Here is a 19,307-nt window from a genome sequence, read left to right as displayed (position 1 = left end):
GGAGAACAAACAATTACGCAGCAAAGCAGCATAACAAAAAAGCGTCCGATAAGTTGGTTTAGCTATTTTACGACCAGACTCTCCATTTACACTGAGTGAGACATAGAATGGAACTCGGAAGTGTAGTAAACAAGTAAATGAAAAATCCGTTAGCTGTTTCCGTCACGTTGTCAACTGATAAACATTTGCTGTATTGGAGTAGTATGTTGAGAAATGAACTTCACTGGCCGCATTCAGTGATTCAACGTCAGTGCGCCCTCAACGTTCTCGTTCGGTATTTCAAATTTTTCAAGGAAGTCGATATTGCACAGATTACAGTGGCTTCCAAACTACCCCAGTGACCACGTGACCGTCGAATTAGTTTAGATCGGTTTCCAATATAAACGGCTTAAATCGGTTTGTCCACTGCAATCACTCGTGGAACGATATTTTTCAGAAACATTTACATGTATTTGTTATTCTCATCCGCCATAATATTCGTTCTCTTCGCTTCAGACATACTCTGTCCAAACACGACAGGGCCTGTATTTAGAAGCATCGATTGGTCCACGCTGATTGGTGCATCTGCACGCTACTGAATACTAATGTCGGTGTAATTTACCACGTGTTTCTTGTGGTAACCACCGGGTGTCCTAAAGGCGGGCCTAAAGGCCGGGTTTTACGACGATGCTGTTTGGGGAATCTCCACTAAGTTATTCTTATACAAAGATAGCAATTATTAAAAGTGTTCAGATAACATGAACTCGGTGTACGTGGGCATGCGTAATTGTATTTCTGAATTGATGTAACTAATCACCTATAGTGCGACACTGTACCCGCTATTGAGGAGCTCGTTCCCGCTAATGACGCACTAAAGACGCACGTTCCTTTTAATGCCATGCAATCTCAGTATTGACGCGCACAGTGTTGTTTCTGAACGAACGTCATGTAATACCAAAAACACCCGTAACCAATTGTAACTAGTAACTTTTGCTGTTGGACAGTAAAAGATATATAATTATTGTCGACAAGAAAATTGCACTTTTATCTATCATTTATGGATGTTGTTAGTTGGCCTTGGCGACAGTAGCAAATATTAAAAATAATAACAATATAATACATTACATTACATTATACTGAAGCGTATGTGAAACAACAGTTACATTATGATAAATACATTTTACAAAACTGAATGAACGAGTACATCGAATAAACAACTTTAATAAAAGTGATTATAGAAAAAGTGATGAGTAATGCCTACTTGACTGATAGGCTAAGATGCATCACGTGGTCATATCGGGTTTATTTTTTACCTGTATGCTTTTAATCATACCAGTATAGTTCCTTGCATTATACGCACTGAGATATATTCGTCACGTTTGAGCCACAAATGTTACATGTTGCATTTTCGTATATTTTCGTTTGTTTTAACCATGAAAATCCTATGTTAAACCACCTTGAATACCGGGTAATAAACATCGTAGAGTATTCAACAACAAAAAACGCTATCACGCATGCGTGGTGGGAATTCGTGCGGGGAATTGTACTGTCTTTAATTAAAAGTAGTGTAGTCTTGGAGCATATTTTAACACAGACTTGTTTCTGTCATTTTGTTCTTCTGTTTTAAGCTGCTGCCAAGGAACATCATGGTTTAATTCAAGTTGTGTAATACCTCGTTGACCTGAATAGACGTAATCTAATATAGAGCGTTCATCAAATTGTATTTCACAGGGGACGTTTTGTTCACTTTAATTACCCTAAGGCATTCACCAAGCCAACATTAAAGTAACTGCTATACACACAATCCATCTGCTACTAGGCAAATAATTTGTAAAATACCTCACTTACTATTTTTTGTATAAAATGGCGTGGCAACATATTATTGGCAGAAGGTGCAACGTAATCTTGTTATCTGTTTTTTTTTTTTAAAGACATCATTCTATATAGCGTTCACCACATATCATTACATAATAAGTGATGCAGAGCTCACGTTAATTAGAGTCCCCAGGGTATTCAGTCAGTCAGGCCAGTTACACAAACCAGTCTGGCAATCTAATACTGCGCGGCAGTTGACTGAGATACATTATACCTACTCGCCTAGGGAATAACAATATTTATTCAGAAAAGAAAAACAAAACCTGACTGGGCTCAGGGGATATTGTAATTGGATGGAGTTTCGATATTAGATATTTGGTTTCAATCATACGTGACTTCAGGATGCACGTATATTATATTCCGTGGTATTACACTGAAGTCAACAAAGCCATATACGTTATTATAAATTATTTATTAACCTAAATATTTGTAAGCTCGATCGGCAGTTACACACTGTCTGGGCACGTGCAATTGCTTTGGTTGCTCTAATGTATGTCTAATTAACATGCCAGCACTTACTAGGATGAAGATAGGGGAATAATTTTAAATATATTTATAAGACTAAACATGTCTTATTATCTCTAGCGTACACTCATTTTGGGATATCCATTAAATTTTAATGAATATTTTATTATAAAAGTAGATTTCAAATTAAAAGCACATGTACAGTTTGTGATTCACAATTGGAACGCCCTTTGTACCACCCTCTATACGCGAAATTAGTTGTTGCTTGGAGGGAATTACATTCGCTGGTTCCCGCGTCTCTTGTAAATGGCAAGCAGGACGCAGGTAACTAGTAATCTCCATATTGTTCCACTGGGCTGGGATTCCGTCCTAAAGGCACGTACTAAGTGACGTAATTTGAAAACATTCCAAGTTCCGTTCTGCGTAAATGTGTATATAATACTGCAATAAAGCCAAGCCAATTCACTCTACCTGCTAAGACCTCCTATTTGAGATGGTTCTGGCATTTTTCGCTATTTGTGTAACAAAAGTAACATCGCTGCGCTACGCTGATGGCTCACGCTTTGCCGAATTTTGCCCGAATGGCGAGTACAGTTGTTAGTTGTCTGAGACTAACCAAAAATCACCTCGATGGGTAACCTGAAATGGTAAACGCCCACCGCAGCATGCAAACGAATACGTTTATGCTGTTCTGTATTTGGTTGTAAATATATATAGTTAGGGACAGTATGGATTTAGATGTTATAAACGGCAGGCGAGGGTATTTGGTAGCAAATATAAGATCTATCTTCGGAAAACTAGCCTATTTAGCGGTAGACATTTACCGAGCGTAGCATATTTAATATCACTTATATTATACCCGTGTACCAGTACCATGAAAGCATTATTGTGATTGGTTGATACCTTGTTTTTAAGCCATGGTTAAATATAGCACAATCCGTTGTAGGTTATAATTTTCTAAGTTAAGTCCCATAATAGAAAAAGCAAATATTGATACTAAATGGCTAAATTATGTAGGGAAAACGAACTACAGTGATGTACATTGAGATACGTAGACAGTTTTGAAAAATGAAAAAAAAATCACTGTTTGCATCGTTAAAAACTACAGAGAAATAATGCTGATATAGTATAATATCAATAATCCACTGTCCACCGCCGTCTCGTGCACATATGGCATGAATTGTGCAATACCCACCTCCGGCATAGGATTATTGCTTAAATAAACAATCAATAGATCTGAAATTGACAGTTAAGTTAGGGTGTACGAAGTACTAATCTCATCGTAAAAAAGTATTCCTAGAAAACACGAAATGAAACATAATATCGGATTCGTGTGTCTGAAAACGAGCCGTCTGATTATAGGTGTTTCCTGTCGGGGGGAGTATGTATCCTGTCGTTTTCTAGGGATTTCACTTCGAGTTAAAGTGACTGAGAAGCTATGAATTCGTTTGACTTTTTACATTATTATGTATAATGCAAAAGTGGAAATGATAAATTTTGTCTGATTTTAGTATGTTCTGTACTACTTGATAGTTAAACGAAGCCAATCAATTGTCTATTTCAATTGAAATGAACCCATATGTACCCATATCGTGTGTGATATACAAACATCATCTTACTGGAAAATGTTTACACTGCTTACGAATCGGATTTCTTGATTGATCTTTTGAGCAAAATTATGATGTCTTGCAACAATTCGCTTACCATTTACCTACCCCAATGGGGAGTACCCCAATTGACAAGCTTCTTCCATGGTCAGTATCATACAGTCAGCAAGGCACGATGACGACATCATTCAAGTCTTCAAAGTCTTTTTATGAACATCGTGGCATACGTGAAAAAGACTAACGGTAACTTAAAACCTTGCTTCAGATTCTATTCAACAATCATCCTACAGCATTCACCGTATTATAAAAATACTAAAAGCAATTCATATGAATCACAGAAAATATTAAAGGTTTTAGAGAGAGGAAAGGGCGAAAGGGAGTGGAGGGGAGAGAGAGAGGGGTTAGTTTGCGTTTTTTCGCTAACGTGGGTATGTTTGTCTTGATGAACGATCGGGATCCGTTTCCATGGAGACGAGAATTTTTGAAATTATCTTCATCACAGCTAAAATAATGCGGACGATTTTTCATTTTTTTTTAGAAGGGGTTGCCCATGAGTCAATAATCAACCGATATCATTTTGGGCGAGATCAAGATACGGTTGTCATTGATGATTGTTTTGATAGAAATGTCACATTGCAGAATTCAAATTGGTTTTGTACGAATCTCATGATTATTTTCGAGAACGTGTACGGAACGGAAGAGCCGGTTACCATATGCATGAGGATATTTTGGAAGGATTCTTCACCGGATATGGTCATTGTAAGAATAAATGGCGAGTGTCTCCTTGGATATTACTTCATGCCGTCACATTATAAATTCACGCAACGAAGATGTCAAGCGGATAAAACAACAGCACGATAGTGCAAGCGAAAAATAGTTCGCTGCCATGAACAACACCAGAGAATGCCAGTGTATATCGCGCCCTCTTTCGGAATATAGCGTGTATCGAGGCATATTGCGGTTTTTGTTAATGTCTTGTTGGCAGATTTTCTTCGGTTTATTTCCCGTTGTCATAGCTTGCTTCATTATTTACTTGCATTTGTTGCCTGACAAAAACACGCGATGGAATGACGTCAGTAATGTTAATTTTACGTTAATGGTGTTAATGATCTATGTTAATTATTGTTCCACGTATTTTAACTATAATTATCAGCAGCACTTTATCGGTTACGTAATATCATTAATATGTCTTTATAGTGTTTAGTTGGACCATGGTCATCACTCTCAGAGATGTGCCAGATATTTGTTTATGTTTTTAATAAGTAAACTAGGAACCACTCTTTCGGCACTAAATGTAAACCACGTGAATTGCGCTCTGTAATTGATATGTTGTCTGGACTCGAGTGACTTTTTTTTTTATTTTGGGGACTGAAAAACCCCACAGCCGCTAGCTATTTCCACTTAGTAGAAAGAGGTCCATAATGGGTAATTCTATTCACGCGTCTCTGTGTTATAAACACATCGTTCGATAATTATAAAATGTATCATTAGCTCCTGGAACGAGTATACAGTCTTCGCTATAGTCAATCAATCAGTCAGTCAATTTACACAAAGCTTCATCGACGTACAATATTTATCGCGAAATGCGCGATTGTCTGCCTTATTCCTAGCTTTGTCAATGGTTTATTCATACTTTCAGACTAGAGCAATAATACATTCTATCTAAATAAATTTAACTACCCATATGGTAGGTGTAGTAAGGACACTCGCCATGCCCTGTGGTGCACACAAAACGAAGATTTACGCGATGGGTTACCAAATGGGTTACCATTCTTACAAAACCCATTTTTAAGTTCCAGGGACAATGTCTTTAAACTTGATTCCGGGGCAATCATCATTGATCGTATACGCGCTTAATTACAATCGTAAACAATAACAATTGTCAATTACCGATTCATGTTACGATAATTAGAAAACAAAAGAAAAAAAACCTAACCTACTAATGGGCTTTTAAATCTCTAATTATTTTATTTCAACTCATTAATTATTAATTAATTGATGTCTAAGAAGAAATATAAAACCACATGATGACGAAAACATTATTCGAATATAATTAATCAGCTTTTGCAATCTACGACACTATATAAATTTGCAACCTTTCCGTGACCATCCTTTTCAGTAAACTGGCTTCATTGACCTGTTAAAAGATGATAACATTGACACTTGGTATGTTCGTCACTATGGATGAAAACTTGGATCTAACAGGTTGTGATGACGAATATTCAATTTAGAAAATATGACTCGCAATATGAGACAATCACACAAAGGCAGATTTGTCCCTGTGATACTACTTATATCTTAATAAGCGAAGATATATTTATGTATTTATGACTTCCTCGCTCACCGTTACCAAGGGAACGCACGATTTGCACGTATTCCTATTGCCGTCGGCATAATGACGTAATATAGAATTGATTCAATAAGAATCGAGTAATTAATTAGATTTGTTGAAACGTTTTCTAATTTAAACAGCGTTGTCAGATCAAGTATATTCATGAGTACGTACTAGGAATGTCCATCATTTCTAAAACTTGCTAAAAACGGGTCAGTATTCATCGGTAGTGAACTGTATTAGAATTATAAAATCACGAAATAAAAGTATAAAATTGTGAATAAAATTATGGTTCGTCGTTGACAATTCCATGTGGCCACATGATTGACTTTGAGTTTGAAAACTACTATTCACACACTAACCTCTGACCTCTACGACACATGGACGTCATCTAGTGTGTGAATTAACATTAAACGATGCTGACAGGCATGACGATATACGATAGTATGGCCACCCCTCGTGTGGCGCAGTACAGGATATTGCCAAAGCACAAGGAATAACTGAAATACTTTTGTCCTTTTTTTTAATTGAACGGGGAGTTTATGTGAGCTCGATACGTGTAGACTAGTGCGTTTCGCTAGATTTATCGGAGAGGGAACACATAGGAAACACACTAAACGAAACACAGCTCTGATCATGTTCATACGTGTAACCAGAAACATTTTTAAAAATATTTATAATATGTGAGACCTAATTTTACGCTACGTGCACCGTATCTTGTAATTAGCCAAGAATTATGGAATGCTCTGTGCTATTTCTGTACTTTACTACATCAGTAGGTGGTTAAGGTCACAAATCATTGGTAATACTCGTACATTCCCTGTTGTGTTTAAAGAGCTACATGTAATGACTAGGTGTATGCAACAGGACCAGAGGTGGGACACGCCACTCAAAAAAAAAAAAAGTTGGACACGATTTATCGTAATACAAAAGTATTGTATTATTCGATAGAATAATGAGCAACATTAATGCGCATGCGCTTAGAATTACCTGTACGTATAAGTAAATCCGGGAGCATGTGTACTGAAATTCTTGATTATTATTTATGACGATGCTGCGTTTGAAAATACAAACATTTAGATGTTCGATGAATCATGCCAACTATATTTATTAAAAATTGTAACATCACATTTTTATATAATTATTTAAACACGCGCAACAATATTTAAAGTTATCAACATTGAAAAAACCAACTGCGGCCCGGTGATGATTTAAGAACCGGTTTATGGATGTATTTATATGTGCAACTGAGTTTTACTGTAGTTGAAAATTAAAATCCCAATAAATATTTAAAACATTGGCGTGAAGTTATGTGAGACTTCGTCATCCACTCGTAAAACGGTTTTACAACTGACGATGGAATCCGAATCTCTTGGGCACCGTTTGCTGCGTACGGTGGTATAAGTTTCTCATTAACAATGTGTTATTATGCCCACATCCGGGATATTTCTACAGAACAGATAAACAACACTTGTTGTACACGGATTTCAGTGGTATCTAGTGCTTGGTCTCATTGTCGGCAGTTATCACGCACGTGGTAACTATAAATGCCGTTTTATGAATAAAACGTCACAAATTTTCAAGTTATCGCATTAATAGTGTAATGCCGAGAACGTTGATTTTTTATTTTGTGTGTAATATACCACTTTGTGAGTTTGAACCGGAGGGGACGTCACCTTCCGAGTCGTACGCGCGGGATTTTGAGTGCTAAGCAACGATTACAACCCCGTCTAAAAACGCGAAGGCTCATGGGTAGACGTTTATTTGTAAACAACGACACGCTATGGCCGTCTGCTGTAGGTGGCGGTTTAACTAGTGATTTGCCCATTCGGTCACGGTGTTACTTGGAATTGACCTCCACTGGCGACGTTAATGAATACTTACCCAAACAATGTTTTCATGTCGCGATAGTGATTGACCAGCACGTCCCTAGCCTCACATACTTGATTAAAGAAAAATAATGTGTTGAGTGCACCGGGTCACGGTACGATTTTCGCTAAATAATAGTGTCGCTATCTGATTGGTCGAAGGTCACGTGATATGTACTTTACTAACAAATGCGGACTCAATGAATTAACACAATTTTGACTTGCGGACGATAAGCAACAGTGACGTAACATTTGTATATCTGGTACAAAACAGAATAATAAAAATACGTTTTACATATGAATTCCAGATTTTCATGTTTTTATGGAAATTGTGAATAAAATCGCATTTCGTAGTGGCTGTACATAATTTTTACTATGATCAATAAACTCAAAATAACGGCGAATTGATAACTATTGACACACAGTAATTCAATGTGCACATTATTTATAGTACAGCCTGTATTTCAATCACTCTTTCACCCGTCTAGTAACGAAGCGGTGCCAACTCTGCTTTCATATTCATCCACGGACGAAACAACTAATAGCGTGATGGGGCGCTGCAGGTCGTCTGCGGAATGTCGGAAAAATCTTATTACATCAACGTGTATTAATCTACACATTTTTGCTGTAGTAAATTATTTACTAGTACGTCAAATTACGTCACAATTGCTTAGAAAACACAAATTACGCTTGTTTTTGTTGTTGATGATGATGTTTTGTGACAATTCATGCACATCCTTCTACCTGCAGCCTGTCTTTAGACCTGTAAGTAGAAGGATGTGCGTGAATTGTCACATATGTCACAGTTGTCGTCACAAGTGTCGGTCCATTGAAGCAGTGCCATGCAGAAGGTTTACCGTGACGATTTCCTTTGCTGGCCACACGAGCTCACACGCGGGAGACGCTTGTTCATTTCCACTAATTGGTATTTCTGAATGCGCTGTCTGCCTCTCTATGAGTAATGAATAATTAATAAGATCGTGAATTTCCTGATCATGTGACTAATATTTCAGTCGCCCCCCCCCCCTGAGTAGAGAATGGAATAGCCCACGTCGTTAAACTCGTAATGACCGAACGACAATAAACACAGTGGGCGTCAATATTGCCATCACGGTTCACTGTGCTGATACTGTTGTTGACAAAGAAGAGTTTAAATAGCGGGAAACGCCCAGCTGGAGGTCAACAAATAATATAGCCAGTCGTCCTAACAATGTCCCTATAATACAAAGCGCCGCCAGTAAACTATAACCAGTCGCCTTGATAAACTATTGTACACTGTGACCTAAAGTGGTGTCAACAATTACAACTCGAGATTCGTGTTTGATATCAAGCGTACTTGCGAACGGTTCCGGTGAACGCTGCCCACACACCCCCGGTCTGAAATGGAAACGCCTGTCCATTTTTACTCACTACGTGTACACTGAAGGCAGGACAGCCAGTGCGCATTACCAGTGCGCATTTGCTATCCATAGCGAAGAATGGAGTGACTTCAATACCGATTTTTTTTTTATTTAAATATTGGATTGTCATGAGTTTGCAACTTGGTAACGACACACGCAGCTATCGGGCAATTCAGGTAGGTGGGTTACGAATGGTTCAAATGTACTGCTTACAAAACTATACGCTGGAGGCTTTAGTCGTGTATGTTGTCATAGAAGCCGCATAGAAGCAGTCGACGTTTTCACTTCTATATATTAACGCCCGTATTTTAGACGATCGACAGCGGTAGAATTTCTCTTCTTTATTTATTTATTTACAGTCATTCTTAAAATAGAACTGCGCTTCGTCGTTATTGTCCTGAACGCGGCGACTGAAATGAGTTGAGGTCGTTCTTCTCCCGGGCTGCTAGTATATTGCGGAAGACAAATGGTATTCCGGAAACCGAATCTTTGATAGTGGGGCATAGGGTAACACGGTGAGCGGTTTCCATACATAGGTTAGTAGTCTGTATTGAGTTCAGCAGCGGTCTGTGTTATTTCCACGGAGCTAAAAATAATCTCCATGGTCATTTCATACATGGGTACATTCGTTTTATTGCTTTCGTTAATTCGCTGTCTTGGCGATGTTCATCTATTCAATACTGATCCGCGTGATACGCACTGCCGTGGAATGTTTGTCATTATAATTAAACCTTGTTTTTTTTTTTTTGTCATGTTACGATGCAGCAATGGTCCTTCAAAATTCTGGTGGAAGTAGAAATATGATGTACACTCAGTCCTTTCAGACAACTTAAATTGGTAACCCGAGAAGCGTACATCTAAACCATATTTCGTGCCTATGGATGACCTATATACATAATACTAACATATTGCGGCGAAACTGGCACCACAAAGATTTAATAGTCCGTCTTTTTTGCTTCAACTGTTGCTTGGTCATGGCGTGGGAAACAGTGAACCAGTCTGTGGATGTTGTTCTATGTATGCGCGCATGAAGGGGACAGTCTCGTTTTTTTGTCACATTATTGCTCTGACTGGGAGCTGAGTTGGGGTTTCACGGGTGAGAAATATGGCGTACACACTGATCACAAACGACACTGTTCTCTCGACTACTCAGTCGTCGCAACCTCCGACGATTAATCTCAATCTGACGGCAAATCAGACTGACGATTCGGGTATGTATATTGCCGACTCGGACACGGACGAGGCGCTGTTGTATATCATCGCCGTGCTGCTTTTCTACGCGTTCAGTCTCACCTTGCTCATGGTGAAGTACATCAAAAGCGAGAAAGAAGACCAGAAATTCTCGTATATGTACCAAGTGTTTGTCAAGCGGGAGCAGTTCGAGAAGACGGAACGTAAAAACACCATGATGCAGATACATCCGCCGAAAAAGAAACCAGAGTCGATACGTACTACGTTTGTGTGACAGTGGCCTAAACGGTCTATCGCCAAAATGTTGTGTTTCTTGTCCGCATTTGGAAAGCGGTGTCCAACGCCAAAGGCAAATAATTCTCCGCCATACCTGGGTGTCTTTGACGAGTACCATCTCAGATATCAATGCAATGTTAATCACCCATGTCGTTTTGGTCTGTGTTTAAACAAGATGCTGTAAGTGTACAATTGGGACATCAAATTCACGATTGTAATCACCCGGGCCGTCATGGATATATATATAGGTCATGTATTTTAGAGTTGTGTTTGCAATGCAGACTTTTTTGACGAGTTGGAATCGGGCGTAGAATGTGTGTGCTTTAGTTTAAGCTTCAAGTTCAATGTCGTTAACAAGAATGTTCCGAAGTAAGTATGATACACGCCATGTATTGGTCATACGCGTGCTGTGCAATTTCCACTTAGGCTGTAATGCGAAAATGTCGGAAACGCATAAACGGTACAGTCCAATGTGATACGACCAGAATGTGATTTGACATTTTAAAGCCTTTGAGAGAAAATAATGATGGACTTTATTTATATATATATATATTTATGCAACAAGAACATTTTTTTTTTAATATTTCAGTAACATCACAAAAAAAAACATCACATTCATGCGTTATCCACTGAATTTAAAATGTGCATTTATATTTAAAGATTCCTGTTTCCGGGCTTGATTGTTGCTAAGTTACCATACCTATATGTTACATGTAGTCATGGGGAATCCTGACGTGCGCCAGGGAATGCTGGTTGTCTCATGTCCTCTATTCTTTATACATATTCTGTAACATGCTCGCGCTCTCTCATTGCTTTCTGAAATCGTGATATCCCAGAATTCACAAACGTCGACATATTTAAACAAAACATTTGACTGCCAATTTAAACTTTTTAATCAATATATTATTATTTTGAAATTTTACGTTGAGCATTGAATGAGACGGAAATAAACCATTATTATATAGACATTGATTGATTGTTTGAATCTATAGTCGACATTTTATCGAATGTACCCGAATCAACAGATGGCTCGACTCCCACTGCCAATATGGTGTCTCTGTTATTCCTTATTCGCAAGGGGCTCGATCCCTAAAACAACAACAACATGCAAAATGCCAAGTAGTTCATTTCAGATTGCTGAGTTCTTTGTTGCACGCTCTTTTTATCAGCCACCGGTGAAAAAAAAAACGTTCAACTTAAACTTCATTCTGTAACTTTGTATTTATCGCCATTTTTAAAATTTATATTGAAGCAGACGATGAACAAAATTTTACCATACCACCGGGCATTAAGTTTTAATTCTTACCAGTCCGACTGAAAAGTTACCCGTATAACGGGACGTGAGGGACAGGCAGTAATTTCAAACACTGTAATAATAACATATCATGCTTTCCGTGTCGTACGGCCCTAGACGCAAAGAGCTGAGATCTCGTTAGAGCGAGATAACCACGAGACATACACCGCATTACCATTATATCGCAGCAGACGATTTAACGTGAATCAGTGTATCAAGGAATACGATGGTGTATCACAATTATAGTGAAGCCGCGACTAGGAGAATAATACGTAGTTTAATAATTAATAATAAGGCTTGGGTTACTAGTGTATTGCTAGTTATGTGACACACACATTGTTGAAAAACTCGGCGCAAATATGATGGAAAAAAAACGAAGGGGCATACTGTATGGCGATATTGGATTACCAACGGTAGCGGGCAGAGCGAAGGTATTTTCGACCTCAATGGCGTATTTCGCATGTTTGATTAGACTAGATTTCAAGCAAGATTGCAAATACACTAAGTAATCAGAACTTGTTCTCGTGCCGGTGTTCTAAATAAAACACACCTACCCAATGTACTGTTGAAACCGTTATCGCATGATACGTATTGCATCGTTCGTCCACATGATTGTCAATTAAAACTGGTAAACAGGATGCTGATGTCTGATTAATTGGCAATAGGACTGCGAACATTGACATATGTGCACTGTTATTTTCAGTGTGATCACCGTCTGTGTTGGAGTATACGTACATTGTATACACATATATTGGCTGTAGTTCTTGTGTTTAAAAATTAAAGGGAGGCGGTCGTCGCGCAGCATGTTCGGCTTTCATGTAAACAAACAATGTAGTATTTTACACGCGCTGTGTACGTCGATATGAGTCCCATATCACCGCGCTTTAACTGAATGATGAGTCATCAGGCCACACGTGATTCCACCGAGATTTGGAGCGACGACCATAGTTCTATGTAGTTGTCATGGTTACCACTATGTGATATATCCTTGTGTGCACTTGATTACATTGATAGCGCACAAACATACTACCAAACTGGCCCCATACAATCTGTAGGATCTTGATTCAAAATGGGTAGAAAGTTCAAAATTAAAGTGTCTCTATTTAAGTAGTTGGTAACCATGGATACGGTCTTAGCTAAATGGATTGCTTGACGCGTCGCATGCCTTGTTAGGACGACAATCCCCTAATAAAAAAATTTCGCAAATATTTTGTTGGAGGGGGAGTGAAATTTCACTAAATTATATACTTTTCGAAGAGGTGGTTCTAAACGTCGAAAATTTGTTTAAAAAATGATGTTGCTAAGATTTGTTTCAGGATTCCAAGAAATGTTGGATTGATTCCAGGGATGAACTGATTGGATCAGTTTCAGAGAAGCAGGCTGCATGATTTTAGGTCGCGTACCAATTGCTTCCTAGAGGGGACAGCGATTTACTGACAAAAGTTGACTGATTTACAGAAGGCTTCAAATTGATATTAGGAAATAGCGGACTAATTTGAACTTGAATGACTGGCGGAGTAATTATAGTATGAGAATCGGAGAGAGAAAAATGAATACATCAACTACACTGTGGCATTTCGTTTTTGATCAAACGAGAATCTCTTTATTGATTGATCTCGATTGATATGCTCCATATTTTATTATGCGGTGTGCAACTTCACTTCTAATGTCACGTAACTCGTTTATCTCCTTGCCTGGCTATCTTTTAAGGTACGTATCGTGTTGTACTGACAAGTGGGAATTGGATAAATCAGTGTCTTGTCCTGCATAAATGCCATGATGAGTGTACAGGCGTCGAGTGTGAGTCGATATCGCGGCGTGTTCGATATGTCCCATGTAAGGTATACCACGTTTGTAAAATAGTATTCTGTTGATTTATACGAAATTTGAACGCACACTGTGTGAGAACAAATGGTCTAATTGAATAGGTAATTCGCACACAGTAATATCACGTTTATTTTTTTTTTTAAATGGTGGATATTTTTTTTTTTCATTTATGACATTCATGAACTGGTACAACTTATAGTAGATTATTTGCCATGAATTTTGTAGTCTTTGTTCAAAGTTGGTTGCTATAAAACAAATACAATAATCTTCTAAACATTCATTTGACATAATGTAATATATTGACAAGTTTCAGTTGTGGCTTAACGTAAAAAGATCCAGTCCGTACAATTCAAAATGGTGGAACACTCTTACTTTGTATTAACAATGAACTCTGGGTAATTAGAGCAATGACGTAATCATATTCAAATAGAACCTTCAAAACATTACACATAACACCAGGTATTCGGCAGGTAAATATTCAACTTGTATAGCACCTTGAACACATGGAAATGCGCCATCGCTTTGTGTAAATTTGAATAAACACGAACCATTTCATAGTGCAAGCCAAGCATAGTCAGTTGGCGTACAAGTGATAATAAAATAAATGCAATTAATTTGCCGATATTTACTATTTGAGGCCGCCATCTTGAATACGACTTGAAAAAGACTAGACCAACAATTAATATTTTTCCCCCAACGGATCGTTTAGTATGGTATTTTCTCCCTGATTTGTGGGATACTGAAAAACCCGTTTCTCAACTTGTTTCCGAGTCTAACCATATACACGGGCACCTGACACGCGCTAATAGTCTATTTAATCATTCGATCATTCCAAATATAACAACAGTACTGTGGGTACGCAATTATCAGCATAAACGAGCGGCTCACTGCTTGGATGTCTTCAAAACCTGTCTCAATTTGGTTGCTATCGCTGTGAGCCATATGACAACAAGATCGGTTTTGATACTGAATGATGTACACCAAATGGGCAATGATATCAAATATCTTCTTATACCTTACAGGATCTGTCAATTACAGAATATAGTCAATGTATTTAGTTACCCATTCCGACATGTCAAGTCCTCTATCGATTTTTCGACAGGTGCATATAAATTGTGTGAAATCTTGGCGCAATCAGAAAACGACTGGGGCGGCCAATTATACAGAAAAGAGCATTATTTACATATTCTTCTCCCGTTAGGCAACCTCCAGCTCAACGGTAATTTAGTACGCGATATCGATGCAAATGGACATATTCAAAAAAAAGCAATGTATGTAAGACTAGCTGTTGTCACAGCAACCATCGACCTGGCTGCATTAATGAAGCTGGATAATGCTTTCAGAAAGCACTTTAAAATGTCGATACATCAGATAGTAGACACGTTGCCATAAGTGGGTAATTTCCTACACTATTGTCGCATTTCATTCACAGAGTCGACGACTCGTTACGCACAGGCATCTGTTCATAAACTTCAAGTTCTTGTTACATTATTTATTTGACCGCAATCATAGTAATCAGCTGTGCGCATGCGTTTCGCTACTTCGCTTGACAGTCTGTGTGGTTTAGTTTTCAACATGTTAGGGTGTCATCAAGTCAGCAAATTGCATGCGGTATTCTCTGATCGACGAAAACCAATATTCGATGCTAACTCAAGTTACAGCAGCGTCTGAGCAAACTTTAAACTTTACGCAGTCGTTCTGTCCAGTTAGCGCACACCCAGATTAAAAAGGCAATGCATGTCGGGATTTATTATAGACAGTACTATTATAGACTGACATAGAAGGTAGTAGACCCCTGCAGCCTCCCATGCTTTCGATCACTATAACTCGCAAACTCTGTAAATTTCAGGTTAAATTTTTGCCCAAGTTAATTACAATTGAAAGGGTTTTTAAATAATAATGTGAAAGAACAAAATTCACTTTCTCAGACTGAGGTCGTCACCTGAAACGGAAAAGGATTAGTTTAGTTGGAATAATCTTACCGGATACTCCGAATGTAATCAAACTACGATTACACAAAGTAGCAATTATAACCGTTCGATTAGAAGCTATTCCGGGATCCCTGTCACTGGATGCACGTTTTGTTTTTGAATTACAAAATGTAATTTAAAAATCGTCCCATTTTTGCGTTAATTAATCCATCGCTAATGGTGTGCGTGATCGCCATTGATTAAACACGTTCCATTTAATCGTCTCAAGTTAAAAATGTAATTGCGCCTTTACCGTGTTTTTTAATGAAAAGAAACTATGTGAGATGGGGTGAACCTGACCTCGGCGCTGTCGGTCACGCACTGTGTGGAGTTAACAGTCATTCTAACGTTCATTTATATCTCAGCGTACAACGACATGTGCGTGCATATTCCAGGACCATGGCATTCCACGCTACGCGGTACCAGTCGATGTTTGGACATATAACAATCCAGACTACTGGAGTATATATTGGTTTAGGAGATATTTAATTTGACATGGCACTATATATCGTTCACTATTGTTTTAAAAAAAAAAAAAAACTTAATAGAAATTTACTATGAAAATATATCACTAAGAATGGTGATATATTAATTTTTTACCGATTATCATTGAAAACCGTCGGCGGTAAATGTAAATGCGCATGCGCGTATAGGTTTCATAACAGTTCAGAGAATCATAGTAATTTCTAAAATCGGAGTTGGTCACGTGATAAAAACGTTATCGTCTGATATCACTAATCTCGTGGCATCATGGGATGTATTATCCGTTCACCTTCGGTAATTTGGGGAAGTATGTTATACTAGCCTATGGCGCCACTTGTATCACGAATAAATGTCATCGATTGATAACATCACAATATTTCAATGTTTCCATATGTCTGTATGTTCCCTCTATTGTACATCTTCCAGTAGTGAGACACGGTTTTCATGAACGTTCATTATTTTTCCCAGCGTTGTGTAGTGCAGATAAGAAAAAACGATCACTGCAACACAAAAATAAATCATCAAACAAGCCTTTTTTGGAAGAAATATAAATCTAGTTTCAGCATGATTAAACACGCCGCGGCACTCACGCCAATCCAGATGTGAATAGATTATTAAGTTAATCCCGAACCGAAGATTTAATATTGTCGGCACTACATCAAATTATTTACTATTCCATGATACCAACTTGAATCCATGCTACATAAAATAACAAATTATAGTACAGTTAGAACAAGTGTTTAAAATTACTGCCCGCCCGTACGACCGGCACGGGTAACTATTCAGTCAGGCTGGTTAAAATGTCAAGTTACTCTAGCCCCGAGATCGGGTAAATGTTTTGAGAAAAAATATATTACTTTTTTACAAAAATCACAAAATGTTTATGGGTGTATGATTATTGTCAAAATGATGTACCTAGAGGTATAGTGAGATCGTTCTGACGCATGCTACACGTAAAACAGGTATAAACAACAAAAATCCATTAACAAATGTGCGATTCAGAGAACTCTCACACTATGCGTGATTTGAACTCTCACATTATGCTTGATTTCAGTGAACTCGCTCACTAATTCAGTATGCAAGAGTTCCAGTTTACCTGACCTTTTCAGAGCTGGAGTTGACATATCTAAAAAAAAATTAATAGACAATAATGAATGAAAACATTTTCAAGAGGCTGGACATGCTGTTCAGAAATGTACATGCACTCGTTAAGCATTCAGGACCTGTAACCGATATTGTCTGGTTGTGTGATGTGGATGAGAAGCAGAAATTAGATATTGGGCCAACTTACAGAAATAATAAAAGTTGCAACGAAATCATTGTCAATATCTGAAATTGTTTAAAATTACATAGAGCTATTTTTAATCATGGTTCACTAGACATTTCTGTTATTGAAAATGAAGTTGTATATATACACATTACAATCAAGGGTGTCGATTGAAAATAAAAAAATATTGAAAACTTAAACAGGGCTGGTAATTTCTTTGTAGCGCTGGCAAGTTTTTAAAGATACCTGTCACGTTGTCTGGTAAATCATTTTGACAAATTTCAAAATTTCAAAAACTGTTAAAATTTGCGCTTTAAAATGTCAAAATAATACAATGATTCCTTATTTATACCATATACAATAGCTTGGAAGATTATATTAATACAATACCTCAAATAGAATCACCCCATTGTTTTTATTTTAACAGTAACCCCGTTTCTACAATAAAAAGACTCGTAGTTGAATCAACTGGCGACACCGTGACATTTCCGTGAAACTAACTCACTCATGAGGGAGGTTTGTTTTTAGTCCACTAACAAATACGATGCGTTCGTTATCAGATTATACAGGTCGATAATGTGTTGCGATTGTCTATTTTCTATCCAGTCTAGAGTGATATCAAATAATGTAATACCATAACAATATTATTATAAATCTGTCACCGTAACGCCATAAGTTACAGCGTGCCGTAATTTTGTGGTATTTTACGGGGTATTTTCATCCTACCATATTAGGAAATGCGAAATGCAAATATGGAATGATTACGCGCGTAAGCGTCCTCTAGCAATAAAAACAAGCATGGCTGCCACCAGGGTTTGAACGGACTCCACACAAAGAAGTTCGCTGATTCTGTTCTAAACATTTTGGATTTCGGCTTTCCCATGTATAATAATAAGGTTATTACGAGGATACCTCAAAGTATGCACTCAGACAGTACATCGTCACATCGACCTCCGCTGTGCGTCGGTCGATACTCCCGATAATTTGAGGTATCCTCGTAATAACCTTATATTATTTCTTTATTGTGAAATACAACTATTAAATGGTGTGTTCGTGAAAATAAAAGTAAACACAAATTCATTTGCGTTAATTTTCAGTGAAGTAACAGTGCTTCTACAAACCATTATTTGTTTTACTTTTGCTAGAGATCGAGTTGGCTGGTAATTTATATTCGTTTAATACTTGAACGTGATATTCACCACCGAGGCGCAGCCGAGTTGAATAATTTACGTATTGTTCTTTCAATAAGATCAAGCCCAAACGAGAGATCTCTAGGAGTGAGTCCTATAATCAGGCTTGGATTCCACGTTTCAACAACATTAAAATATTTGGAAATATCCATGATTCTACACAATGATATATATTCCTGAATTGGTTTTACCTCATCGGTAAGTACAATGACACAAAGCAATATGCTGTTGGGTTCAACATGAGTTGGTACTGCGGAGATGGTCGATCAATATTTACTGACGC

The 19,307-nt window shown here is 37.8% G+C and overlaps 1 protein-coding gene across 1 annotated transcript; it reads left to right on the top strand.

The window, feature by feature from the left end:
- Positions 1-9,567: 9,567 nt before the first annotated feature.
- On the top strand, positions 9,568-11,120 carry LOC144344193 (uncharacterized). The gene is made up of 3 exons (XM_085503753.1): positions 9,568-9,702; positions 9,886-10,062; positions 10,292-11,120. The coding sequence occupies exon 3, from the start codon at positions 10,632-10,634 to the stop codon at positions 10,989-10,991; it is 360 nt and encodes a 119-aa protein (XP_085359879.1). The 5' UTR covers positions 9,568-9,702; positions 9,886-10,062; positions 10,292-10,631; the 3' UTR covers positions 10,992-11,120.
- The last annotated feature ends 8,187 nt before the right edge of the window (positions 11,121-19,307 follow it).

The sequence above is a fragment of the Saccoglossus kowalevskii genome, chromosome 9 (assembly GCF_978046115.1).
Source record: "Saccoglossus kowalevskii chromosome 9, keSacKowa6.1, whole genome shotgun sequence".
In the NCBI taxonomy this organism is placed as follows: Eukaryota; Metazoa; Hemichordata; class Enteropneusta; family Harrimaniidae; genus Saccoglossus; species Saccoglossus kowalevskii.
The sequence above is the reverse complement of the archived record's forward strand: the minus strand, read 5'-3'. Positions and strand labels throughout refer to the sequence as shown.

What these genes read in the sequence shown, in the direction of transcription:
- LOC144344193 (XM_085503753.1), top strand. Translation starts at nt 10,632, where the DNA reads ATGGCGTACACACTGATCACAAACGACACTGTTCTCTCGACTACTCAG.